This window comes from Lynx rufus, unplaced genomic scaffold (genome assembly GCF_022079265.1).
Source record: "Lynx rufus isolate CCGP_SWC_20201006 ecotype Redwood Valley unplaced genomic scaffold, mLynRuf1.p SCAF_4, whole genome shotgun sequence".
NCBI lineage: Eukaryota > Metazoa > Chordata > Mammalia > Carnivora > Felidae > Lynx > Lynx rufus.
Window position 1 is genome coordinate 80,129,921 of NW_025814856.1, and position 27,942 is coordinate 80,157,862.

General features: G+C 47.5%; 1 protein-coding gene across 7 annotated transcripts in view; it reads left to right on the plus strand.

The window, feature by feature from the left end:
* Positions 1-27,942, plus strand: part of SRPK2 (SRSF protein kinase 2) — a 251,603-nt gene that overhangs the window by 214,310 nt on the left and 9,351 nt on the right. For 3 of the 7 annotated variants that reach the window (XM_047096474.1, XM_047096475.1, XM_047096479.1), the window contains exons 7-15: positions 5,952-6,117; positions 7,282-7,307; positions 8,780-9,026; positions 9,925-10,407; positions 16,906-17,006; positions 17,124-17,231; positions 21,763-21,832; positions 22,451-22,543; positions 22,872-22,964. In XM_047096474.1, the coding sequence (XP_046952430.1) occupies positions 5,952-6,117; positions 7,282-7,307; positions 8,780-9,026; positions 9,925-10,407; positions 16,906-17,006; positions 17,124-17,231; positions 21,763-21,832; positions 22,451-22,543; positions 22,872-22,964 (1,387 nt within the window). Of the gene's footprint in view, positions 1-5,951; positions 6,118-7,281; positions 7,308-8,779; positions 9,027-9,924; positions 10,408-16,905; positions 17,007-17,123; positions 17,232-21,762; positions 21,833-22,450; positions 22,544-22,871; positions 22,965-22,995; positions 25,037-27,942 lie in introns of all 7 variants that reach the window. The other 4 variants (XR_006965189.1, XM_047096476.1, XM_047096477.1 and 1 more) reach the window with 4 other exon arrangements.

Here is a 27,942-nt window from a genome sequence, read left to right on the forward strand (position 1 = left end):
ACAGGAGCCCTGTTAAGAAGTGGCTTCTTGGTAAGGTCAAGGCCCTGGTTTTTGGTGACTTTGCTACAGTACTGGAAAAATTAGCAATTACAGGTTGTAGCTCTGGATTTTTAAACTATTATTTTACTCTTTTCTCTAGCCATGATGGTCACAGGCAGTTCCTGTGCTCTTTAGACGCCCACTGTTTGAAGCGCTGTGTTTGTATTATGCTGCCCAGTCTCCACCACACCCTGATGAGGCCAGAGAGGTCACCACCTCCACTCTAAGAGGGCACTTTACAGAGAGGGTAAAAATCTTCCCTAAGCCCCACAGTTACTGGCGTGCGGTGGGGGGCAAGATTTGAATTCAGGTGGTGTAATTCCAGAACCCATTCTCTCAACTGCAGGGTGCTCTGAAGTGTCTATGTAGAAAGGTCTGGGAGCATTTAAATTGTAGCATATCTTTGTGAAAAGTGTGCATTCATGTCTCTGTTTGTGGTAAATGGTTCTCTTTGCCTTAATAGGAGAGCTGGCAGATTGTTAAAAAGTAGAACCATTGGATTTTATTTACAAAGTAATTGGTAATCGGCATGGCATGTGTAAGCTGAGGGGCTTTTTCCAACCCCCCCCCCTCCCCCGTGGGGCAGGAGCCCTGGGAGCATAGGAAGAGCCTGGCCCTACCTGGGCCAGCTGACTCACCTCTTATCACTGCTTTGGTCTACACTTAGTATCTATTTGCCATTTCATTTATTCTGCCGCTCCTAGTGATCAGCGAATTCATTATCACTGTGCCAGTTTTCAGTTATAGAACAGAAGACTAATTTTAAGTGGGTAAACACTTTCATGTTCTTGGGTTTATTCTTCATGGTGATACATATTCTGACCTAACTTGGGACTCTCCTCCTCAGAATGTTGGGTCGTCAACTCAGGAAGGTGGTGCAGTCGCTCCCTTTGAAGAGTGGTGAGCCTCGTGCCCAGCTCGCTCTGTGCCGTGTGGTCTCCGTGCTGGGCACGTTGGCTTGCTCTTTAGTCCCAACTACGTTCGGAGGCATCACGGCAGGGTTTTCTCATGAATTCTCAGTAGTGCGAGTTAGAACATGGAGCAGAATGCTGGTTCGGGACAAAGAAACAAGGACAGTGCCCACTGAGACTTTTGTCTGCATGTGCATCCAGTTCTTGCCCCCTCTGTTGAGCTGGGATTCCCACAGTCCTCCATTCAGTTGAACACCACAATTGTCAGAAGCAGGTTGTAGGGTTTACCTCGTATCTGTTGAATGAGGAAGAGAAATCCAGTGGGAACCTTAGCTTTTCTAGTGGGAAAGTTTCTAGGCTTGAGGAGAGCCCTTCTGGTGTTTCTGTGCACACCACGAGGGGTTACTGTCTTGGTGAAAGGCTCCTGCGTGGGCCAGCCCCTCTGGCTACCATTTGGGCTTCCCTCCATGCTGCATTAGCAAGGCCTTACTCACAGAATTAGGGGCAGGCCGAGTCTCCTGGCCCCATGTCCTTTGTTCAGGTGGGGGAGGAAGGAAGTCCCCATGTGGTAACCAGAGTCAGAAAATAATTTGGGAAGTTGCTCTCATTCTGTTTGTCTTCACAATTTAGGATTTGGGGGGAAGCTGTGCTTTCTGGGCGGTGAGCAGAGTGAGGGACACAGCCCTGAGAGAAGTTCCCACATTCCTCTTGACCTACTCCTCCTCTTGTATCTGCACGATTACGGGACCCATTGTAGCAAGCCATGGTAGGGAGGAGTAGGTTTATGTCATTCACGCCAGTAATAGATGATCTCACCATCCTCACAGGTGTAGAGAAAGAGGCCCTGGAGACGGTCTTGACAAGCGTCTTATTTTACGGATGAATCTGAGGTCAGGGAAGGGGACTCGCTCTAAGCCATAGCTAATCTGTTTCTGAACCGGAACCGGGGGCTCCTGGCTCCCAGCCCTGGTCTCTGCTTCACGGCTGTGCTGCCGCTAACCTGCGGGTCTGGCTTCACAAGGAGAGAACTGGCCCTGCTCCTGGGCGGTGTGATCTGGCTCCTCCGAGTGTGAGGTCCTGCCCAGTCCCTGGCCCGTCTGTGCTTGGATTATCTCTGCTCTCATGGCGGCTGTAGATTTTCACAGATGGCAGTTGGAGGGTGTCTCTGCAGCCTCTGCTGCCTCCTGCTGATGAGGCGAAGTATGTGTTTTTCTTTTTAGGCAAGAAAGGCAAATAAACTGTGCCTGGCAAGTGAAGGAAAACTCGGGAAATTGCTAAAGCCTTTTCTGAACTTTTTTTTTTTTTCAGGTTTTGCAAGAGAAGATCTACCCATGGGCATGTAGCTTATTCACTGCTTTTCTCTTTTTTTGTGCATCATCATAGATGCTCTGCTTAAATGGTTGGGAGATTGCCCATCATTACTTTAGTGATTCTGGGGCTCTTTATTGCTTAAAACTTCATTAAGAAAAGAAATGCTATCTTTAAAAATAACACCATTCTTTTTAGTCTGTAGCTAAAGGCTTTTTTAAAGCATGTAGTCCAGAACTAAAGGAAATTACTAAACCACAATTTCATTGCTGGGATGTAGCACAGAACGTATCAGGTATAGCCCATTCACATTCCGAGTGGGAGAAGTGAGACCCAGAGAAGTTTATTAAGTGACTTAACGAAGTTATAGTTACTTAGTCAATACCAGTACAAGTGTTGTGACTTAGTTCAGTTCTGTCCTTTATTTGGAGCTTCCTATGAGCTAAACCTTGTTTTTTTGTAGGTTTTCCATAGGTTATTTCTAATTCCTACCATATTTCTATTTAGTAGATATATACACACACCTCCCCGCCTTTTATGAATATGGAAGTGGAAGCTCAGACAGTACTTTGTCCAGTGAGAGAATGATCTGGCAGCAGTGTAGGACTGGTGTGAATCCCAAGGTCGTGTTTTAACACCATACTTACTGTGTCCCTTAATTATTTCCTTGAAGATTTGCATTATCTTAATTAATTTGTCCTAGGGGTCAAGTCTTTCACTGTGTTCATTGTCAGACATTATAAGCTCTGCTTCTTAAGGAAGGATAACCCAATGGAGTGTAACTGCAGGTATTTAAAAAATCTGGTACCTTAAGTCCTTGCTGGGAACACTTTGTTCATCTCAAGTGCTTCCTGGTCACTGGCAACCCCTAGGAACACATTTGAATACCGGATCGCGTTAACTCTTACTTGTGTGGCCTCCCACACAGTGAAACAGCCTGATCTCCGTGAAGGAGCTCAGGTGGAGAAATAGGAGAGCCTTGAGCATGGAATGGAGGTGGAGAGATGGGGACATTTTTGCTTGGAGTTTATATTTGATAATGGAAATGCAGTTTCAGTTGGGATAATTTTAAACTGTTTAAATTTTCTCAAAAAATCTTGTCCGTTTGCCCTCCATAGGTTAGAAATCATCACTGTTCCTGTCCATTAATTTCTTATACTTCTCAGAATCTCTCATTATTCAGATATTAAAATTCCCTGTATTATTTCAGTTTGAGCAAAGAAGATGCATGGATGTCGGTGAAGAGCATATAGGCCCATTGGATTGTGCTCCTGTCTGGATTATAACCTTATTCTTTATGGAAAGACTCTTTTTAAAGAGTCTTTCTTACTGGTCCTTTGATATTTCAAACATCATTTAAATGTTCTAATTACAGGGGCACCTGGGTGGCGCAGTCGGTTAAGCGTCCGACTTCAGCCAGGTCACGATCTCGAGGTCCGTGAGTTCGAGCCCCGCGTCAGGCTCTGGGCTGATGGTTCAGAGCCTGGAGCCTGTTTCCGATTCTGTGTCTCCCTCTCTCTCTGCCCCTCCCCCGTTCATGCTCTGTCTCTCTCTGTCCCAAAAATAAATAAATAAAAAAAAAACGTTGAAAAAAAAATTAAAAAAAAAAAGAACCTTATTTAAAAAAAATAATAAAAAATAAATGTTCTAATTACAGTATAATTGCAAACATTACATATTATTTTTAAGGTAAGACAAGTGTCTTTCCTTCTCTTACTCTAGTTTTATCTGGTTTACTGTTTGGGTACTTACTAGGCACTTGTCAAGAGCTCATTAAACTTTGTTTGCTGTAGCCATGGTTCATCTTGGTTTCTTCTTGGCTGGTCCCTCTCCCTTCAGGCATGAGACAGTAAGCCCTCTGACTGTAAGCCCCTTGGAGACAGGGGGCTTTCTTTATTGCTGTTGTCAGACACTTCAAACCAGGTACCTGACCTATTCCAGGAATTTGACTGATGCTTGGTCAGTGAAGTCATGTAAGAATCCTTCCTAGGGAAAGTTACTTTCGATGAGTATAGGGATTTTCATCCTGTTTAAGAGATGGGTCTTCCTTTTTTCATTTTCCTTTTGAAACCTCTGTCCCCTCATATCCTAATACTGTCATCTGTTAAGGTTGTTTAGCCAGATACAGTAGAAGCATTGGACTCTTGCTGAGAACTTACTAGAATTGGATAATACCATGTATCTTCTCGTCTTTTTCCCCACTTCTGTTGTGAACAAATACCCTAAATGATTTAAAGTGTATGATGACATTGGGGCTCCTGGGTGGCTCTGGTTAAGTGTCTGATTTCAGCTCAGGTCATGATCTCACGGTTTGTGGGTTCAAGCCCTGTGTTGGGCTCTATGCTGACAGCTCAGAACCTGGAGCCTGCTTTGGATTCTTTGTCTCCCTCTCTCTCTGCCCATCCCCTGCTCGTGCTCTGTCTCTCTCTGTCTCTCAATAAATGTTGAAAAAAAATTTTTTAAGTGTATGGTATTTATTAAATGCTAATATTTATTGAGTGGTAGAATTTCTAATGTATAGGAACACAATGGGGATATTTAAAAAAAATATTTTTGCTTATGGAAAGAATTGAAAGAATTCCTCTCTGGAAATAACTTGAGAAAAACTGGCTTTGTATTTAGGTCACTGCACTTTAAGTTTTGTGGGTCTTGTTTTTGTTGATACTTTGTTTCAGCAGTTTTAGTGGATACTGAGGCTATTTAATCCTCTTTTTTTGCAATATTAAAAATGTATACACATCATTAGACATCATGGAAATGCCTATCAGTGAGATACACACTTTATACCCAGCAGGGTGACTAAAATTAAAAAGACAGCAAAGTGTAGGCCATGACAAGGGAGTTTGGAACCCTTATACACTGCTAGTGGGAATGTGAAATGGTGTGGCCACTGAATAAAACAGCAAGCAGTTTGTCAGAAGAGTCACCATATAACCTAACAATTGCACTCCCAGGTATATATTCAAGAAAAATGAAAATGTGTCCACACAGAAACTCATGCCTGAATGTTCATAGCAATATTATTTATAATAGCCAAAAAGTGGAAACAACCCAAATATCCATCAGGTGAATGGCTAAACAAAGGATAGCATAACCAGCAGAACATTATTTGGCAATTAAAGGAAGTACTTAATACATGCTACACACGGATGGACTCTCAAAACATGATGCCAGTTACACAAGACCATTTTGTATGATTCCGTTTATATAAAATGTCCAGAACCAGCAAATGTATGGCGATAGAAAGGAGACTAGTGGTTGCCTAAGGCTGGAGGAGCTGGAAGAGATGGAGAATGAGTGCCAGTGGGTATGGTGTTTCTTTTTTCCGTGACAAAAATGTTCTAATTAACATGTGGTGATGGTTGCACATCTGCAAACCATTGAATTGTCCACCTAAAAGGGTGAATTGTATGTAAATTACATCTCAGTAAAGTTGTTATACAAAAGTATATTTATAGATGCATTTGCTTCCATGAGCATAAATTTACCTCCAGAATGATACACATTGGTTGCTTATGGGAGGGCTCTGGGCTCCTTTGGGAGCCTGGAGCAGGAGGGAGATTTTTACTAAATACCCTTTGTGCCTTGTGATTATGTTACATAATTTACAAGGAAATGTTGAACGTTACTGTTAAATAGTAATGTTGAAAGGTATTAATAACCCATCTCTTCTCTTGATTTTACTCTGACCAGGTCCTTCAGGGGTTAGATTATCTACACAGTAAGTGCAAGATCATTCATACGGACATAAAGCCGGAGAACATCCTGATGTGTGTGGATGATGCATATGTGCGAAGAATGGCAGCTGAGGCCACCGAGTGGCAGAAAGCAGGTGCTCCTCCTCCTTCGGGGTCTGCAGGTGAGGGAGCTGAAGCAGCTTTGTTTCATTTTGTTTGGAGGCACTGAGAGCCTGCAGAGTTGCACACTGAAGGTAGTTGAGTCAAGCACGTACATTAGGGGCTTTCATAAGAGCCTGATTGCTAGAAATGATGAGACCTTTTTCTTGAAAAGGAAGGTACCCCAATTATTATGCTGTCATACACCTAACTTTGTCTTCCCTTAAAAGATCATATGAAATCTTACGTGCTGCTTCAGCTATGCTTGAACGTTTTCTTATGCTGCAGGCTTCTCTGCAGAGGCATATATAGTAACGGGTTACTTGTAGCCGGCCTGTAGTCATCAGATTTTTTTTCTAGTTTCAGGTTTGTTAGAACGCTTCCCAGTCTCCAGTTAGTCTACATCAACCTGAGTCCAGCTGGTAGCTTTGGAGTGCGTTACAAAAGACCCTAGGGTGGGAGAAGACCAAATGTCTTTATTGGCCTGTAGAGTTTCACATCGGGTTTTTACAGGGTATAGTGGCTGCAGCAAAGTGTTGACTACTTTGACCATGTCTGCACATTGTCTGCGCCCTAGTGTGTTGTCAGGCAAGCGTGCTGGCTGAGGGGCTAAAGTCCTGCAGCTCCCGGGGCTCTGGGAGATGCACCACCTCCTACTCTTGTTTTTTACTGTTTTTTGAGATCATAGAACCATAGTCTGTCAAGCTGTGGCTGCTCGCAGAGGCTGGTCATGCGATTTCTGGAATACTTGCTGCAGTTTTTGATTTATTTCAGCTGTATACACTTGCCAAATAGTTGTCAAACACAGATGTACATCCTCTTATCTAAATTGTTCATTTCATTGTCTGTAGAACAAATTTAGATGATGGTGTGACATTTGTGAACTCTTCTCCATTTTCGTATCAGTGCTTTGGATTTTAAATAAATGGGTATTTAATTTTAGACAAATAAGAAAAATGGCTCCATATGAACAACGACTGCTGTGCCTTTTAAGAGCCAGTCATTCGTTTGAGTTGGAAAAACTTCCTTTAGATCTGTATGATTAAGAAGCACTGAGGTTAAACAGTTTTCCAGCTGGATAGCAATTAAAAGACAATAATTACTTTTCGTTTTACAATTCAGATAACCTACCTAAAGATATATGTCTGTTTTCCTCTAAACATTCATTTTGTTTCATTTTGTTTTAGTGAGTACGGCTCCACAGCAAAAACCTGTAAGTACTTTATTCCACACACACTTCTACTCACCTTCTTGTTAAAAGCAGCTGTTCCTTATTGAGCTTTTCAAGTTGTAACATTAGTTTCTGCTGCTTTTTGCAACGATTTTTTCATTTAAGGTTGTTTGGGAATCGGATCGTACCCTTCTTTGTTCCCTTCTCAACTGTAGGTGTTTAATACGTGTTAATGTAAAGGGCGGGCATGTTCACAAATGCCGTGTATCCTTGAATAGATGAGACGTACCGCTTTGACAAGTCGAAGGGATTTTTTAGAGTTGGGATAGTTAGAGCCCTTCCACGTTTGATCTTTATTTTCCCTGAGCACTTTCTGGGGTGCCGTTGGCAGAGTCTGGTGAAAGGGGTGACGCGGTCGAGATCGGGCTTGAAGTGTGATTATTACAGAAACACTTAACGTTACTTCTGATTTGCCTCCAAGATCCCTGTTTTTCTGAAGCTTGTACTCTAATGTGTTTTCCAGCTGGTAGTTATGTATAAAAGAGTACTGTGTATTTTGTGGTCCATTCAAATGAAACGAGGTGCTTGGAATTCAGTCTTACCCCATTGTCCCTAAACCCGCTTAGTTCCAGTAGAGGATAGAGTGTATATGTCTTGAGTTGATGAGTCATGTGCAAGTCTTGAAAGCACTTTATGAACCAGAAGCACTTGAAATGCGCTGCCAGGAGCCCTCACTTGGGAGTGGAAGTCCCAGTGCAGGCGGGAACTATAGTGATGATGCCACCTGGCTCGCTGCACGGCCCGGTCCCTGCCTGCAGCCCTCCTGTGGCTCGAGCAGCTTGTTTCGATTATTGACTCTGTGGAGAGACTGGAGGCTGTCGTTGCCAGCACTTTCCAAGTCATGTGGCCCTGATCGCAGGCAGACTGAAACTGTGGCTTTTTCTTTTTTTCCCTTTACTTCGTATGCTTGTTTTTGACAGTTTCTGCCATCTCGGCTGTTGATAACAACAGCTCCGTGTGTGAGACCCAAACACAAACAGAGCTGTTGACCAACAGTGACTGAAACCCACTTGGTTTGGCAAGGTCTTCTTTCATGGCTGAGAGTTGGGCGAGACCGGAAGGACAGGGGATGTTGTTAGCTTGTATACGGGCAGCAGCCAGTAAAACTTGGAAGGGGTGCTACTTGTCGAACGGCCAGAGTACCTCAGCGTATTCTGCTGTGCTCAGCGTTTAAATGAAACAGCCTTCCTGGATTGGAGCCGTGTCCTCTGAGGTCAGGGCCTGCTGGCAGTCCCCTTCCATGATGGTAGGCGGCGCTGGTTTCTTTTTTCCGGTTTTACTGCGACCCTACACACGAGATCGATCTCCTCTGTGGGCATATTTGGTTGTAATAAATAACTCAGGCCTGGAAAACAGGATTGGTTGGGGCTTGCCACGCCACTCACACTTGCACTCTTGTGTAGTGCTTTAAAAAGAAGCAAACTGACCTGTGGTGTTTTCTTAACATGTTGTAGATAGGAAAAATATCTAAGAACAAAAAGAAAAAACTGAAAAAGAAGCAGAAAAGGCAGGCTGAGTTGCTGGAAAAGCGCCTGCAGGAAATAGAAGAATTGGAGCGAGAAGCGGAAAGGAAAATCATAGAAGAAAACATCTCATCCGCTGTACCTTCCAATGAACAAGACGAGGAGTACCGCCCAGAGGGGAAGCTCAAAACTGCTGGCTTAGAGGACGCAGCTGAGGGCGAGCCTGCGAATGACAAGGGTCAGTCTGCATGGGGTCCTGGCACTTCATTAGTGGGCACCCACCAGGTCCCCACCCTGGTGGGCTTGGTGTCACTGCTTCATATGTGAGGATTGGGGAACATGGGAATCTGTCTGCCACTTCATTTGTAAAATGAATGCCAGAAATACGTTAGTATTTCAAAACACTTTTTTAAAAGTGGAAAATGTCTACCTGACACCACATCTCGAGCATGCTAATGAATGTTCTTTATTTTGTAATTAACTTTTACCCTAACAGTAATGTACCCACATTTTCTAAAGATTGTAGAAGAGAGGGTAGAAGTGGAAATAGCCCCTTTTCCCGCCCCAAAATCTAACTTCTTCTAATAAGAGTAAGCCAGTTATTTACTAAATGAAAAATAAGATTGAGAAAACCTAAGATTTTACCTTGAGAGCCAAGAGGTGTTTTGCTGTGTAGTATGTAAATTAAGCACATTCAGGGGTGCCTGGCTGGCTCGGTCGGCAGAGCATGTGACTCTTTTTTTTTTTCTTTTAATGTTTTATCTATTTTTCAGAGAAAGATGGAGTGTGAGTGGGGAAGGGGCAGAGAGAGGGAGACACAGAATCCAAAGCAGGCCCCAGGCTCTGAGCTGTTAGCACAGAGCCTGACGTGGGGCTCAAACTCACGGACCGTGAGATCATGACCTGAGCTGAAGTCAGACGCTCAACCAACTGAGCCACCCAGGTGCCCAGAGCATGCGACTCTTGATCCTCAGGGTCACAAGTTTGAGCCCCACGGTGGGTGTAGAGCTTACTCAACGGGGGAACAAAAACCTAAACACATTCAAAATAGTCTCTTGTTGGAGGAAATATGTACCTAGTGCCACTGTGTTGAGAAGAGTAACATGTTCTGATTCTCAACCCATCAACTTTTTAAGGTGAGGCTGAGGACCAGGAAGAGAAAGAAGACACTGAGAAAGAAAACACTGAGAAAGATGGAGATGATGTGGAACCAGAACTGACGAGCACAGACCCTGCGTGGATAGAGTCCCCCAGAACCAACGGCCATATTGAGAATGGCCCGTTCTTACTGGAGCAGCAGCTGGATGATGAAGATGACGATGAAGAAGATTGTCCCAATCCTGAGGAATATAACCTTGATGAGCCAAATGCAGAAAGTGATTACACATATAGCAGCTCCTATGAACAATTCAATGGTGAATTGCCAAATGGACGACATAAAATTCCCGAGTCACAGTTTCCAGAGTTTTCCACATCCTTGTTCTCTGGGCCCCTAGAACCTGTGGCTTGTGGTTCTGCACTTTCCGAGGGATCCCCGCTTACCGAGCCTGAGGAAAGCAGTCCATCCCATGACAGAAGCCGGACGGTTTCAGCCTCCAGCACTGGAGATTTGCCAAAAAGTAAGTGTCCCTCCCCACCAAGTGTGTCCTTTCAGTGGCCCGAGTATCTGAGCCTTGACAAATGCTGTGAAGGGAATGGGCCAGAGGTGGGCATATCATGTATGTATGAATTCCCCATTGTCGCTTTATTCCTTTTGTCCTCCTGAATAAGTAATGTGATTTAAATTGTCTTCTGTCCCAGCAGGGCTTTCTCTGGCTCTCTGACTATCAGATTCCATTTTTGAGCTTTTCTCGTTCTTTCTGTGTTTAGTTAGTGACATCTGCATTTGTAGAAACCTTCCATATCCAGCAGCTTACACCGGTGGCTTTTACAGAATATATAGTTTAATATTTGTACTTCCATCTGACAGTCTTGCTTTTGGTTTTTGTTTTGTCTTGTTTCTATTCAAGGAAAACACATACCTCCTCTTAGTCTGTGTTAAGGAAGAAGTCTCTGATTTTATTCTGATAGTTGTTTCTGGTTGTAGGACTCAGCTCTTGAAATGTCAAAGCCAATTTAAAGCAAGTGGCATGGAATTTTATGTGATGACTTATATCAAGTATTTTGAGAGTGAGTGCCCCACAGCCTGTCTCTGCCTGTGACCTGCTCAGGGACTCCAGGAAGCAAACCCGGGGCATCACTCATGGTTTCCATTCTAGCCCGCGGAAGAGCAGCTCAGAATCCTCCTCTGCTCCCTCTGCTGGCAAGAGTGTTTAACACACGATGAGTCCATTGATGACCCAGCCCTGCAAGTAGCTCTCAGAATCCCCTCAAGTAGCTCTAACTAATCACCTTAAGGATGTGGGTTCTATTTTGTGCTTTCTTTATCTTACTTGGGTAAACATACTCTGTTCCTTTTTACTTTTACCCCGATCAAGGACTCTTTGAAGGTGCTTATAAGATGCCTTCACATGGAAGGTAGGTTCGCATAGGGAAAACTCACCTGTGTCTGTCTCCTTCACGCTACTTCTGACACCTTTGGTGACCAAATGTGTGTGTAGGGGGTTTTCCCTGCCCCAAAAGCTTCTCTGACACCAGCTGGGTGTCCTGCGATTTAACTCATTTCTGACACTCTATGGAGACAGAACCAGATCCTACAGGTTAAGGGCTCAATCCCACCAGACACCCCCGCCCCCCTTCATACACCAGTGGCAAGTCCACATTGTCACCTGTGCTTCTGACCCATCAGCCATGAATCGGGGCTTCCCACGACCCCCTCCTCAGGTTCAGTTAATTTGTTCCAGCAGCTCACAGAACATAGGAAACTCGTTTTCTGGCTGGATCACTCGTTTATTATAAATGGATAGAGAACTCCGGAGCGGCCAGATAGAGAAGATGCTTCCAGAAGGCGGGCTTTGGTGCTCCTCCCTGGCACGCCGCCTGCCCCACAGTCTCTCGCATGTGCCTTCACATCGTGCACTCATGGGTTCCTTTGCTCTTAATTACCGCTTTGGGTTATGTCTTGTAATCATTCACAGCTTCTTGTTTCCTGATGCTGGAATTGTCCTCAGTTTGGTCCACATGAGCCTCTTCGAATGGTCTCTTCTGTCCTTTTATCACAATCCCATTGCTCTTTGCTGCTTCCTCTCTTTCTGGAACCACGTCCCGAGTTCATACCTTCCCTGCCCCAGGCTGGAGTCAACCATGTCTTCCGGTAGTTTCTGTTATTAGTTTTTGTTTACCTTTTGTCATGTATGTAATGTAGGAACAGAGATATGTGCCATTGATGAATAGGTGTCTACTGAGATGAATGTTCAGACACTTTTTATTGAAGGAGTAAACCATGAAAAGGTTTTGCAGTCGTTAAGTATAGTGTAGCTACTTCCCGGTTTATTTTCAAGACCTGACGAAGAGCGTCTGTGTGTAAATGGCATGTTCGCTCTTACTTCTGTACCTTTGCGTCTGCCTTTCTTCCTGCTGGGAGTGTCTCTTCCCCTTTCTCCACTGCCCATTCTCTCGGCCAACTTTTACTCTTTTGCCCGCTGGTACAAACGCTAACCCTGCATCGCTTCCCACGCGGTCCTGTTCCCTTCCCCCCTTTACCTACCGGTCATGCTTTACTTTTTTTTTTTTTTTTTTTAATTTTTTTTTTTTCAACGTTTATTTATTTTTGGGACAGAGAGAGACAGAGCATGAACGGGGGAGGGGCAGAGAGAGAGGGAGACACAGAATGGGAAACAGGCTCCAGGCTCTGAGCCATCAGCCCAGAGCCTGACGTGGGGCTCGAACTCACGGACCGCGAGATCGTGACCTGGCTGAAGTCGGACGCTTAACCGACTGCGCCACCCAGGCACCCCCCGGTCATGCTTTACTTAACTGCATGCTCACTGTTTCCATCATCTTTTCCTCACCATGATGTAAAATCATTGGGAGCGCTGTGTGCTTTTATCCTTGTATCCTTTGCATCTAACTCAGTGCTGTGATAAACATTTATTGAGTAACAAGCAATCAAATCAGTGATAATCTGGGTATTTTTCCTTCTCCTCTTACCTTTGTGCCACCTGTCTCCATTCACCATCAAAACTGTATTCAGTCCCAGCACCAGTTCTCTTGTACGAACATCTCGCATTGGGGAGAAATAGCAGGTCTATTTTTCACTTTGACCCAAGTCTCTCACCAAGCAGACCTTTTCAGTATTGTGAAATTCTAGGTACGCAGCAGGGTCAGGATCTCCTTACCCACTCATTTGTTTGGAGGCACTCAGTTTTGGTTTCCAGCTTGGTCGTTTGGTAACGGTGGGCCGCCTCCAGGATGGGAGGGGTTCATTTCCTGCGTGGAAGGAGTGGGGCCCAGAGGCTCGTAGTTGGCCATCTACCCCTGCGTGAACACGAGGCAAGAGAGACAAGCCATGTTCAGAGCTGGTGTAGATCCTTGTCGTTAGACCAGGGCACACACATTAGGAAGTAGCAGAAGGAAAGGTCAGGCCAGAAGAACTCACCCTCCAGGCTGAAGGATGCAGACTATTCCCTGGAGTGACTGGGGAGCCACTAAAGGCTGAGGAGGCGGGATTCCTCTGGGATTATTAGCTTTGGAGCCATAGCATGTATCGTGGCCCATCCCATCTGGTCTTGCTGGCTTTACCTGCAAGGTACTCGCTGCCACTTGGTGGGGACCCAGATCACTGCCAGACCTTGTGCCAGCTGCTGTAATATGGGCCCCGAGCTGCCCTCGCTGTGACTCTTGCTGCCTAGCCTGTCCTCCTTAGGGCACACCCTGTCCTCTTCCCTCCCTTTCCCTCCAGAAGGACCTGCAGTGCATTTCCACTCAGAATAACAGTGTGGGGCGTCACTCTAAAGCCTGCAAGCTCTCTGCAGGCCATTTCCTGGCAGCTCTCTCTGGCCTTGTCTCCCTCCCCCCCCCCCCTTGCTGATTCTGTACCTCCGTGCTGGCTTCTTCCTTAAGTTTCTCAAAAGTGCAAGTTTGTTTCTCCCTCTTTGCACTTTGCATTTGCACTTGCTGTCTCCTCTGCTGAGGGCCCCTCTCTCTCCACGCCTCCCTTAGTTCAGGCCTCTCCTCAGAGTCACCTTCTGAGAAAAGACCTCCCCTGAACACCCTCATCATTGTCCGCCTCTTTGCTTTGTTTTTCTTCTTTGCATTTAGAGCCACCTGACATGGTGTGTGACTCCTTCATTTTTACTTTATTATCCATATTCCCCATCTCCCCACCGCCCCCCCAGTGCATGAGTTTCCTAACTTGGGCTGTGGAGGGGGGACCCTGCATGCCTTGTTCATGCTGGTCCCAGTGCTGAGACAGCACACAGAAGGGACTCTGTAAATACTCGGTGAATGAACGGGCCAGGCTCAGGTATTAGATCTCCCGGGGCCTGGTGTTGAACCTCTGGGTGCAGAGAAGGTATTCGTGTGTTTATTGGAGGGACGCCTCAAACCATAGAGAGTCTGCACGAGCCTAGCACAGTGCCTTGCACGTAAGTGATGATGGCGGTCTCGTCCCTTGGAGGCACCACCCGCAGCTACCTTACTAGTTTCTAGGATAGGTTCACATGGAATGAGTAGTGTCGCTCGGACCCCAGGCCACCGGAGACGAGTTAAGAGCCCTGTCCTTCGTGAAGTGACATATCCCCACTTTTCATTCCCTCTTTGGAAGAGGCAGAGCATTAGGAAGAGCTGTGAGAGGTGACCACAATAATGACTCAGCGAGCCGAGATGATTTGAGTCCCAGGCAAAGCAGAGTTGGTGTTAGTCCCTGGCAAGTGCCTGTTGTTTAAATGGGCTGTTTTGAGGGTTGCGGTCAGGTAATTATCACACTGAGTAAAGGAAGTCGGATATACCAAGTAGATTGTCTTTTACCTCATTTGTGTTCCTGTACAGTTCAAGTTCTGAGATGAACTCCCTGGTATCATTTGGGATGCGCTGTGAGCGGGGTCACCGTTTACAGACCTGAACCAGGAGGGTAACAGCCTGTCACCAAAGAGACTTTGTTTAGTGATCAAAAATGAGGGGTGTTAAATACAAAGAAACCGTATTGAACATGTGTGATGATGCGTCTTTTCAGGCCAGATCTCCTCTGGCTTCATTGATTCATGCAGCTCCCGGGGAATGTCTTTAGGACACTGGTGGCACTTCCAGATGCCTCCCTACACTCGCACCCTCAGGCACTGGGCACCGCTTACTCTCAGTCAGTCAGAACTGGAGGCTCACCCTCTTCTTCCTTAGACCTTTGATCTCAAGTGTTTGGCCTCCCCTCCCCCTCTGCCTGCTCTCTGCTGGTGGAGCTTTGATTCTGGCCAGAGGCAGCCCCAGCCTGGGGCGGGGAGTGTAGCACCCCCCCCACCCCCCCCCCCCCCCGCTCTCCCAGGCCACTGGGTTGGCTGGTCAGTTTGGAGGGGGGTGTGGCACGGCCCCTTCCGCTTCTTTCTTGAGCACTGAGCCTCATGGAGTTAGGTCACTTTCCAGAGTCTCACAACTTTGTTGGTATTGAAACGTCCACTTGAATCCGGTTCTGTAAACCTCGAATTCCATTTTCTTGCCTGCTGAGTCTCCTTGATTGAGTGACGTGAGGGATTCATCTGGCCGTTTCTGGTGCTGCCTGTCTGTCCACTGGGTCAGTGTTTTTGTTTCTCCTGAAGCTCTGTTTCTTCCCATCCTTCAATCACTGTATCCAGTTTGCCTCCTCGTGTGGGTCTCTGTGCTTCTTTCCTTCTCGTCGTTTCCGAGTTCCTGTGTTTGTTCTGCCAGCTCAGACTGCCTTTGGCAAAGTCCACAGTGGATCGGCATCCTTAAAAAGAGGAATGTGGTCATAGGGCAGATGGCAAAAGGGGACATGTGAGGCTGGCCCACCCACATTAACCCACAAGCCGGAGGAGTGGGGCTTGGGGGCTAAGATGTTGGCCAGAGCTTTCTCTGCATCCTCTGGCCCCTCCTGGGGAGTTCTGTAGGTGCCCCTGCTCCTGGGAGGGATGCCCAGAAATCAGAGCCCCCTGAGCACTGTTGGCTCCACGGTGTGGGTGTACCCAAAAGGAAGTTTGGTTTGTTTTAGCAGTGCCCAGCTCTGAGCGGATGAAAGTGTATTTGATGTTCTGCATTGAGTGGACTTTTCTGTTTAGTCTGTAAATACCATCTCAGAATTACTTCTCCATTAGTAAGAACCATGGTTACATCTCATCCCTTCCAGAAATTGGAGCTTATAAGTCATTTTAAGGTTTGAGGAAGATGCTCAGTCACTTCAGGATTTCCTGTCTGGGCCTCTCCAAGTTAGTTTTCTTTGTCACTTGCCCCCTGGTTAACCCTGCCCAATATGGGCATGATGTAGGCTTGTCCATAAAGCTCTTCTGTCCCCAGGAACCCTGAGAAGTCTAGCCCTGTGTCCGCTGTTGAGATTCTCTCGGGGTCACTGGGCTTAAGAGTGGCCTGAGTATTTGATAAGTTTGGGAGGGACCTCAGCGGTTTGCCCTGTGGCCCAGGTGGCCTCAGGAGACCTCTGTTGTGGAGCGTTACTTGTCCAAAGCTAAACCCAAACTGATTAGTCCTGGCCTGTAATCTGTATTTGTTAACCAGCCATCATCTAACCTTTGAGGTCTCTGTGCTCAGCCCAAGCAGGAGAGGTAGGAGATGTGGCTACCAGGTGAAGTGTGTGTCACCTAGAAAGGGATTGGCCATCTGGGAACATGTTGTCTCTACTTTAGTGTTTCATGTAGTAACGCACCAAGATAGATGTGGTTCTCTATGGGCTCTGATGCGATGAGGAGCAGCTGGAAAGATGCAGAAGGGAGCAGAGTAGGGTCATCCTAGATGTGGCGGAATCAGCAATATAAGGAGAAAGGGCAAGGCGGAGCCGGTGAGGTCTCTGGGCAGCCCAGTGTGCTCTCTCTTGTGAAATATCTTCTGGGGATGGAGACCAAGAATTTCAAATTCTGTTGAGTTCAACTTGCAGGGCTCCAGGCCTAAATGATCCTCCCATCACTTCCCTAGAAAAGGAGACTGTGCCCGGCAGACACTGTGTGCACAGACGCAAGCCACCCCTCCCAAGTACTAACTGTCTCGCTCTTTGCTCATGCCAGCAAAAACCCGGGCGGCCGACTTGTTGGTGAACCCCCTGGATCCACGGAACGCAGATAAAATTAGAGTTAAAATTGCCGACCTGGGAAATGCTTGTTGGGTGGTAAGTAAAGTTTTCTTTCTAGAGCATTTTGGTCATGATCATGGATTAGAAGACGCTTTTTTTTTTCTTTTTGCATGTCTGTTTTCCTCTGTACTAATACAGTGTGTTCCCTTCCAGCATAAACACTTCACAGAAGACATCCAGACGCGTCAGTATAGATCCATAGAGGTTTTAATAGGGGCAGGTTACAGCACACCTGCTGACATTTGGAGCACAGCATGCATGGTAAGAACAGCCTTGACCATTTCCTTCAATGTAAAGGCCCATCCCGCAGCGCTTATCATGGGACAGTCTCACCAGTACGTGTGGTCTGAGTTTTCCCAACTGCGGAGTACGTCTGCTGTGGGATGAGTGAGGGCAAGGTTGCTGTCTTGAGCGCCTTGAGAGTTGGAAGAATTCTTCTCAGATGTGTTCTAGGGTTTAGCCTGCTTTGGTCTTGTGACAGACGACCTCTACTCAAGGCCCTCTTCAGCCCACCACCCCCAGGAATCACAGCCTCCTCTGTGGTGGCAAAATGGCTTCAAGTAATTCTGTCTGGTTTCTGAAAGATTGTGGGCTGTACCCTTCCCTCGTGCCGTGGAGGAGGATGAGACAGCAGTGTCTTCAGGAAAGATTGTCTGAGGTTGACAGGCGGGAGGCCTTCTCAGTGACCTCTGACAGACCTTCTATCCTTACTGACAAGGAAAAGGATTTCCCCGCACACCAGTGTTTAATCTCTCCTCCTTTATATATAAGGCCAAATCTAGAGAATATTCTGGCTTGTTGCTGTGGGCTGTCCACTGATTTCTGAGACACCAGTAGCCGCCCATAGTCCCTTTGATGGAGTCTGTTCCCATAGAGAAGACGGAGATGTTTTTTCTCGGGGTCTCAGGACGCCTTTCCCCGCTGTGTATCATACTGGTTTGGGCTGCATCGTGGGTTTACTTGTGTCTAGACCCTCCCCCGGCCCTCACCAGCGCATCATTTTCTCACTTGCTGCCGACCTGTGAATTGATGAGCACCGGTGGGCCCTCTTCCATAAGCCGATTTCAGTTTCTCTTTCTTGGCCCTGTTTCCTAGCCAGTTCAGCACCTTCCTCTAAGTGGGTTGTGCTTTGTGGTCCCATGCTGGAAGGGTGTGTGTGTGTGTGTATGGAAAAGGGGGTGCTATTTCATGTTTTTCTTATTCCATCCCCCCCCCCAAATTCTCTGATATATTTAAAATGAAAGACTGTATGTGTAAAGCTTGGCACTTTTCTTCTCACTAAAAAGAGCAACAGGCAATATATGTAATTGTCTGTTATTCAAAGATTAACAATTCTTCCGAGTTTGCTGTATCATATGCCCCCTGGTGCTACAGCAAGAAGCATGGTGCTGGACAATATGGAACAATAGTAGCTGTTTGTGTAAAATTATCAAGATCTGAGGCAACAGATGTGGCCAAACAGATTGGAAACATCGTGCCTTTCTGGTCCCACGTTGCTCTGACAAATAATACCAGATAATTTTTAAAATTAAGTTTTTCAGTGAGTATCAAAAACTTCAGTCTTTGCTGTGTGAGACATGGAAAAGAACAGTTAAAAAGATTGGTGGGCATGTGATGGCTGCTTTGAATTTGGAGGCTGCTGTGCAGAGAGGAGTGAGGTCCAGAGGGCAGGAGGGGGCGGAGGGCCCAGACGCGGTGGGAAGCAGAGGTTAGGTCAGTAGGAAGGGAGCACTTTCAAAAATTGGAGCTTCGGGGGATAAATGTTCCATTCCAGGATGTGGTGAGGTCAGGCCTTACTTGTCCCCAGCAACACAGGAGGGGCCCTGAATTAGACTCCAAGAGCTCTTTCAACTCTGAAATCCTCTGCTTCTAATTTGGGGTGTTAAATTTTGGTGATATAACCGGAAAAATAGGACAAGATCACAGAGACAGGAGAATAATGGTGGAGCTCAGTGCGATTTTATACCAGGTTGTCTGTCTTGCCTTCCATTAGATTAGGACTCGCCCCTCCACACAGTCTTCACACCCTGGCCACTCCTGCTGCTGTGAACAGTGCTAGAGTCCATCTCCTTTCTCCTGCCTCCTGCTCCCCTCAGACGAAGCATAAGCTCCCTCGGTGCCTCAAAGGCCGCTTACGGGTTGTTGTTGTTTTAATGAGGCAGATGTTGGAAGCGTGATTGTTCTGGATGGGGGGCAAGCCATCGTTCCCCACCCCCACCTCCCATCCCTGAAGGCCAAGGCTGAGAGGTCCCCTTCTGTTCTTCTCAGACAACCTGGTAAACACGAGGCGGTGTTTCTCCACTCCTGTCCTTTTGTCGAAGTTTAGAAACATAATATTATATTAAATTCATAATTCCAGTCTATACTAAAGCTCTAGTTGTTCTTGGTGGTGAGGCCTAGAGTCCTTTGATGGCATAAATGGCATGAAGACTTGCAGAGGCCCTACTGGGGTCGCGAGCTCCTGCATGTCAGCTGGTGTCTTTGCTCTCATCGTGGAGGAGGGCTCTTAGAGCCAGAATGAGGCAGAGAAACTGAGATATGTGTCCCATTGAACCTCTTTTCCTTTTCTTGAGTCTTGGGGCCCCTCCCAACGTAAGTGTATGTGATCTAAAAATTCTGCATGGGCCGAGGCATTGATTGCTGTGCACTTGTGTGTCACAGGCCCAGAGCAGGTAATGTCTACAGGCTCCGCGGTGAGCCATAGTCAGTGCCCTAGAAATAAGAAAAGGCAGACTGGCAAAGTTCACTTGTTCAGCACTGGTCCCATCACAGAAAGAATAGGTGACCTTATTTATTCAGAATCGGGTATTTGGTGTGGGGGGGAGGGCATTTCAAGAAAGAGGTGTCTGGTCTCCCCAGGACCTGAGAACAGAGTTTGCTCCAGGGGAACGTCTCCCAAGGGGGTCTGGTCAAGTACAGACAAAGGAATCCAAGATTCCCAAGCATGAAAAATCCCAAGTATTAAAACAGTAACAATAGAGATTATATCAGGAGTAACCTACGGAGTTGAAGGTGGTAATCTTTAACCGGAGTGAAGGTAGGTCGTGAAGCATGAGGGCCCACATTTCCATCGGAATTTCTGCATCAGCTCTGTCACATGTGGCCTTCCTGTTAAGGAAGTCTTGTCACTCCCCAGAGAACCGGGACCAGATGACACACACGTGAGCCCCCATCTTCCCTCACATCTTCCTTTTCTCTTTTAAACCATTTCTGTGTAGGCTTCTTTGACTTGAGTGTTTCATTGGAAACACGTGGGTGCTAATCGAAACAGTCGTCTTTCAAAGAACACTCAGTTGACCTACCTTAGTGTTAGGCTGTAAGAAATAAATTCAACCTGATTGAAATGTGTTTGAAAATGTGTGAGGAGAGAGAGTTCTCAGGGGAGGGTTAAGGAGCAGCCGTGGCCCTCTCCACGGAGCATCCGCAGTGGCTTCTTCTCCATTAGGGTTTCACCCTTTCCTCATGGCTTGTAGGCTGCTTAGTTGTGTCCTGGGCGTTCAATTTTCTGGCTGTTCAATTTTCCCCTTGGATTTGTGGCCAGATGTGAGGTTGGGTGGAGAGGAGAGGCCCCCGGTAAGGACTTTCCCTGGCCCTGAAGCGCCTGCGTGACCAGCTTACTCGGTGCTGGGAAGGGCTGGGATGGGCATGTCTGTGTCCTGCGGGATCCTGAGTTCATGCACCAATGCTCTCATGGGGCAGCTGACAACCATCTTGTCACCCCACTGCCCTCCTTTCTTTAAATAAACAAACAAACCAAAAAAATGGTGAAGAGATGTGGTCCTGGCCTGAGTGCGTCCACCTTCGGTTTGTTAAAGACAGTGCTAGGAGACCCCCTCCTGACCCACTCTGGTCATGAACAGAAAGAGGAAATGGGTGGGTGCGGTGATGGTTCATCAGGGGTGGGAGTGAGGAGGGCCCTGATCCGCAAGCATCTGTGACAGAGGTCCAGGCCCCTGAGCACCTTTCAGAACCACAAGATCCAATACAAAATAGAAGTAAGTATAGAAAAACCAAAAATAGGATTTAGCCTTTTCCTTTCAAAAACAACAAAAAAAAATTTTTAAACATGGTATTCCATCAGCAGAGCAATAGCAGTTGCCATCTTTCTATAACATTAGCAAATTAAACCCATGGTCCTGAGCTTTTTTTTGTTTTTTTTTTTTTTTTAGAACAAGGGGAGAAGAGTGTGTGGCAGAAATGGAAACAAAGGGCATGCTGGGGGTAGTGGTAGCTCTAGAGGCAGGCCGGCCCTCCTTGCCCTCCTCACCTGGCTCCTCCTGGCCCAGGGCTCAGAGCCTTCTGTTTGGCTCGAGGTTTTCCTTTGCTTGAGTCAGAAGTGGCAGAATTGATGAGATGCTGAAAATAGCTCCTGGTTACCAAGGCATGAGGGTCTTTGCTTCAAGAGAGCGGCAGTGCCCGCTTTCCCGGGACCCGATGAGCCTGCGTGGGGGAGGGCAGGCCTGAGTCCCTGTCCCACCGTCCAGAGCTGGAGCACGTTCCCCTCCCCCCGGGCCTGCACACAGCTGCTTGTCGCTGTGCTTCTCGCAAAATGAGGAGAGGACACAGCCTTTACGTCCTCCAGTAAAGGGAATGTAGGAAAATTTCTGAAGCTTCTTTGAACTTTTAGGAAGTTCAGAGTTGAAAGAAAAAAGTTGGTGTTGAGCTCTTTTAGAAGGCTCTTGGGTTTGATCAGGTCCTCGGAAAACGTGGGTCTCTTGTATAAGGAGAGAAAGTTGCTGCCTCGGGGGCCAGTGTCTTTGAAGTGCTTAGCATGTCATCTGTTGTGTCCTAGGCATTTGAGCTGGCAACGGGAGATTATTTGTTTGAACCGCATTCTGGGGAAGACTATTCCAGGGATGAAGGTGAGTATTGCCGCCTGCCAAATACCTCAGGCTGGGCCTCCTGAGAGGCCTGAGCTTCTGGAGAGTATTGTGTTTCCCTACCGAAATAGAGCTGTGTTTTGGTTTTCAAACTCCCAGTCGAGATGCTTTCCCCTGAGCTTGAAGCCCCCTCAGGCACAGTGGACGGGCAGCTCTGCCCTTGGCCCGGGGCCACCTCTCCTTCCTGCTGGCCTCAGCCTGGCGCTCAGCAGCCAGGGAAGGACAGGCTGTGCGACCCCCGAGGCTTCTCTGTGGTCCTTTTGTCCACCGATCTGCCCATTTCACTGTCCTGTCGGGGAGCTGAGTTGAAAACCTGGGAATTCTGGCCTGAATTCCATCTGTAAAGCTGACCATCTCCATGCTTATTTGCTTACAGTGCTGGGGTGGCCAGGGGTGAGCTGGCATCAGTCACCGTCCGATGTTCCAGATGGTGCCTGAGGCCTGCCAGCCCCAGAAGCCTCTGCATGGATGTGCTGCAGACATTGTTGATTTGAATCTATTTCTGATTTTTTACTAATTTCAATTTTTTTCCCTCTTCTTTTATCCCATCCTTCCCTTTGCCCCTCCCATTCCCATGTCCTGTTTTTCTCTCCTCCATAGACCACATAGCCCACATCATAGAGCTGCTAGGCAGTATCCCAAGGCACTTTGCTCTATCTGGAAAATATTCTCGGGAATTCTTCAATCGCAGAGGTAGTACCTCTTCTTTTTGAAAAGCGCCACGATGCAGACAGAAACGGGATAGCACTACTGATTGTAGCGCGAATGATGGCAGACATTTCTCCTAAATTCGAAAGGCAACCTAGCGAAATTCCTGTGCTGATTTAAAAGTTGACAGGGAAGACCGCACTTGACCTTGCCACGGTCCCCCTGTGCATCCGGCGGCACCGGCAGAGCCTGTGCTTGGATCATACAGGTCGCGCTCTGTTTCTGTCTGCGCGGGCGGTAGCAGTGTCTGCATGCAGTGTACTGATTAAACTGTCGTGTGTTTCTGTTTTGCTGGCAATGTTTCCCAATGCAGATCACATAGCATTGATCATTGAACTGCTGGGGAAAGTCCCTCGAAAATACGCTATGTTGGGAAAATATTCCAAGGAGTTTTTCACCAGAAAAGGTAACGGTATTTATGCAACACTAATTTTCAGCATAATCCTCTCCCAAAAGGAGAAATTGTGCATTCACGTTTGGGCAGTGGAGAAACACCTGGACCTTGTTACAGCTGGGGGATTCTGCTGAAGAAAGCTCTCAAGAAATAAGCTTGAACCATCTCCCATCTGTGGAGTACGGATTTTGTAAGAGTACCACTTCCCGGAACCCTCGGTCTCCTCCCCGCCCTCTCCTCTCCTAATCTAAGCCCAGTCTGTGTATTCACGGATTTGTGAAAAGGAGTTTAAGTGGTTTTTAGAAACCAGCTAGACTTCTCTTTCCATTTCTCATGTTGTTCGTGGAGCCTGAATGTTTTTTGCTGTGGAGTAAAGGCAGCCTGGGGACAGGACTTTGTGAGCATCCCTCTGTGTCCTGCTGGGTGTGTCTGAGCTCCTTATGACGTGGGCGCGGGCTGCTGAGACCCTGTGCCCCCTGCTCTGAGAAATGACGTTCTCTTCTCCCCTGCACTATTCACATTGTGTTAATAGCTGATTTACTTTAGTAAAAAGGCACCAGGAATTTATTTTTAAAGAACCCCTTCCCGGCGCCATATTGTTTTGTGTGAGCATGTTGGACCTCTTAATTATGTTTTTCCAGCTTGAATTTTTTTTGGCAGTGAGAGGGAGCAGTTGCACCCCCTTCAATAAAGAACTTTTAAAGTTGGTTTGAGTAGGATGTGGAGTTTCTAGAAATTTCTGAAAGTCCAACATGCTCTATCGCTTTCTGTTTTAGTCAGATTTGGAGAACTGGCTTTGACTTTTTATTTTCCTATGAGATAAGGTATTCTTCTAGAGTCATAAATCCTTATTATACCCTTTGGTGATGTCTAGCCACCCAGTCCTTGTTCCCTCCTTTAAATTACGCATCCCTGTTAAATGCGCAAGACTCGAGAACGTGCTGTGCCGAAGCCAGCAGTTTCCTGTTCCACTTACTCTGAGCACAGCGACCACTGCTCCCGGCTTTCCTAGGACCACCCCATGGGCAACCTCTGAAATGTGTAGCTAGATGCAGTTATTTTCTTACTACCTTTTAGAGGCTTATCACAGGGAAAAAAGATGGTCAGGAAAAACTGCTCTTCAGACAACCTGTGTCGATTTTGGTTCTGAAGACCCACCTGGACTTTGAGTCTGGGTCTCATGAGCAAGGTTATGGTTCCCCTCACACGTGGGCCCAAGTAGGCTTGAGGCTAATAGAATGGCTTTGCCACTGAGCTCTGTTCTGTGACAGCATGGTGTGAGGCTGGGCACGTCCTGTCATGTCATCTCTGCACCTTCCATTTCCTACGCAGCACGTGGCACCCTAGTAGCTCATGTCACGTTTGCTGAGGCAGAGTTGTAAACAGGAAAGGAACTGCTCTAAACACGACGGACTTCTAGACGGCAGTATTGCTGAGAGAGCGGGCTAAGTTTCCGTAGGAAACTTCTTAAAAATGGTTGAAGGGCTGAAGCAAGGGAAGGCTCTGGATTACTGTGGCTTGGGATTCAGCGTGACTTGAGGAACTCTGTTTTAATCAAGGCAGAGCCCTTCTTCCACATTTCAGAGTTTTCACAGCCTGTGAGAGATGGCCTGGCCCCTGGGAGGACTTGGCTGGACTTGCAGTGAACCCCCAGCCGCAGCCATCACCACTGTCAGGTGGAGGCTTGGAGGGGAGGGTGGCCAAGAGCTAGCAGCCTAGTCTGTCATGAAGTAGGGGACATGGCTGACCTGCTGATGCTCTAGGGAGGGGACGGGCACTGGAGGGCGCTGGACCTTACTCAGCACCTGCTCTGTCAGCCGAACGGAGAATCTGCCACAGGCCGATGGACAGGTTCCGGCATCAGGCACAGAGGACCAACAGCCAGTAAAGCCACACGGAGTTTTTCCTCTGCAGCGAGGAGCTTCTCAGAAGGCCCGGGCTCTGCAGTTTTCCTGGCGCAGCGTCTGTGGGTTGGGAACCGCTTACTATCTATGCACAGCGGGGAGGAAGAGGGACACGCACTGCAGGAGGGGACCCGAATGCTGAGGAGGTGAAGTCCTGCTTGTCCAGTGGCCTGGGATCAGGTTCGTTCCCTGAGGCAGTGCTCTGAGGCTCTTGGCGCCAGTTGGGCGTGGCTCCCAGGGATGGCACCTGCTGGGTACCAGCCCCGAAGCCCCTCCTCACCCCATTGGCAGGTGCTGTCTTTGAGCGGGGCGGGGGGGAGGGGTGGGCTGACCAGCGATGCTGGTGAACTGATGTCGCATAGCAGGTGGCTCTGTTCAGAGCTCCCTGCGCGTAGCCCTTCAGGCCGGAAGGCGGCGTTCCTGTCAGCCTTCCTGTCAGCAGCCCTGCTCCTGGGGCCACTCGGAGTCTGTGCGTGACCACTGCCTGCTCCCCGACGGGGGTACGGAGTGCTTACCTGGGACTGTGCTGCCGCAGCGTCCCGTTATTACTGCACATGCGCTTTAGGGCCTGCGTGCACGGGCTCCGCCAGGGAGCTTGTTGGAAGGTGACCAGGGTCGAAATACATTTGGCCTCCTTGGTAAAGACAGACCAGACGCATTGTGATTCAGTGTTACTGTGGTAACTAGGGTCCTTTCCCCTTCATTTGGATATGAGGGAGAATTTCTGACTAGGCAAGTGATTGGGAATTGGGACCCAAGTCCTTTCCTGATCATTGTTTATTTATAATAAGTGGAGATCAGAAGGGATTTAGGGCTTTTACAGAAGTCACAGAAATAATATTTTGATGAATGAGGGTGTGTCATGAAAACAGATTTTACCATGTCCCCCAGGATGAGAGGAATGATTTGTTACATAAAAGATGGGTTTTGGCATGCCCCCCCTAAGGAATGTGTGCGGATATACAGTTTGGAAGTAAGGAGATCTTAAATGTATCCGTTAACATTTTTTAAGTGCCTGTATGCCAGAACTGACAAAGAGAAAAGCGAAATCAGAAGCTGTTATTAATTTGCTTGCATCCCCTTGGAAAATAGCCAACGACTGAGAGGGAGTGAGCAGCACCCTACCCTGCTCTTTGTCCTCCTGCGGGAGAACCAGGCCACATCTTCACCCTGATGCCTGTGAGGAGGAGCATGGGGTCTGTGTGTTAAAGCTAAAAACCAAGCGCAGCTAAGTGACCTCTTCTTAACGTACAACTCTGGGTAAAATGATTGTTACTAGTCTGAACAGTCATTCCTTAGCTGGGAATTTTCCACGCGAGCTGGATGTTTTGGCAAAGGAAGGTAGTTACTGTTCTCATCCTGTTACAGTTTTATAACCAGCAGGTTAACTCCTCTGGGTGTGGACATTAGCCACCAAATGTCTTTCACAAAAATCCTCTTCACCAGTGTATGAAGATGTGCCCCACTAGAAGTAAGCACCTCTGTGCATTCTGCCCCTGCTTCTGTCCTGTTAGGGTCTGAGGTGTGTGTGTCCCCCCCCCACCCCCCCCAAATTCATGTGTGGGAATCCTAACCCCCAAAAGTGTTAGTATTAGGAGGTGGGGGCCTTTGGAGAGAACATAAGGCCATGAGGGTAGAGCCCTCCTGGTTGGGATTAGTGCCCTTACAGAACAGATCCCAGACCACTCCCTTACCCCATGCAGAGGACACAAGAGGGTCTGTGACCCGGAAGGGGGCCTTCGTTGGGACCCAGCCCTGCTGGCAGCCGGATCTCAGACTGCCAGCCTCCATGACTGTGGGGAATAAATTCATTCTTATTTATAAGCCACTCATTTTGGTTGTATTTTGTGATAGCAACCGGGATGGAGTGCAACTTGTCCCCAGGAAGTGTCCCAGTGCTTGTCAGGTGATGTAGCAAAAACAGTGCAGGCAGGAGTGCACCGTCCCACACTGCTGAACAGACGTTCTGTCGACACATGAGTGGCCATCGTTTTAGTAAAACATACTGTTGGAAATATCAGAGTAGTTAATTTAAAAAAAAAAAAAAAACGGTTTGATTCTAGGGAAGGGCATCACGTGGGCTGGAACGTGTGAGAGTGATCTGTTGTGTGTTGGACCAGAGACCTTAAGTGCAGTTCAAAGCATGCAAGAAGCCTGTGCAGACAGGGCACCTGGGTGGCTCAGTCAGTGAAGCGTCCAACTCCAGGTTTCAGTTCAGGTCACGGTCTCACAGTTTGTGGGATCGAGCCCCACACTGATGAGCCTACTTGGGTTTCTCTCCTTCTCTCTGCCCTTCCCCTGCTCATGCTCTCTCTCTCTCTCAAAATAAATAAACTTAAAAAAAAAAAAAAAAGAAAACAAGAAAGCCCGTGCAGAGCATTTGCAGTGCAATGCTGACACGCCCCCTGTGATAGGGCTTTGTTCTGCAGTCTTCGTTTTTAGTGTTTGAGATGAAACTTGTTAGAACGATTTCAACTCCCCTCCAGAATCCCCCACATCAACAGATTCTCTTACTTGTGTGAAGAGCGAAGCCCGCTGTAGGCTTTGGGCCCGTGTAGGCTGGCGCTGTCCCGTTCATCATCTAGGCCTCAGGTGGTGAAACCCGTTGGTCGCCGCGGTTTGCTGACCGCACAGGCAGGTGGCAGGTGCCAGGCTCGGGCACGAGGCCACCTTGGGGATGCGTGGGGTTGATCTCCCCATGAGCCGGGCCCTGTGCAAATGACTAGAAAAGGTTCTTCACACTAGTGAGTCTAAAACTTTTAAAACGTGTACTTTAATACACGTTTTAATACAGTTTCACTTTAAGCATCACTTCTGAGTTGTGAGCACCCTCTGTGAGATCAGGACCCCGGTCTGTCTTGTTTGGTGCGGGATTCCCCACAGCCCGGTGCCCAGTAGTCACAGAAAATAACTTCAGACTAGAAACATGAACCTGTGTTGAGTCCTCCTTTCTGGAGAGCGAGAAGCAGGTGACACTGTGTCCCCCTTGGCCCAGGATGGCCCTCGTGGCACCCGCACGCCCGCACACATGGCCCTGTTTGAAGGCTTGCATGGTCTAAGGCCCTCCCCTGCTAGGGTCGGGGTGC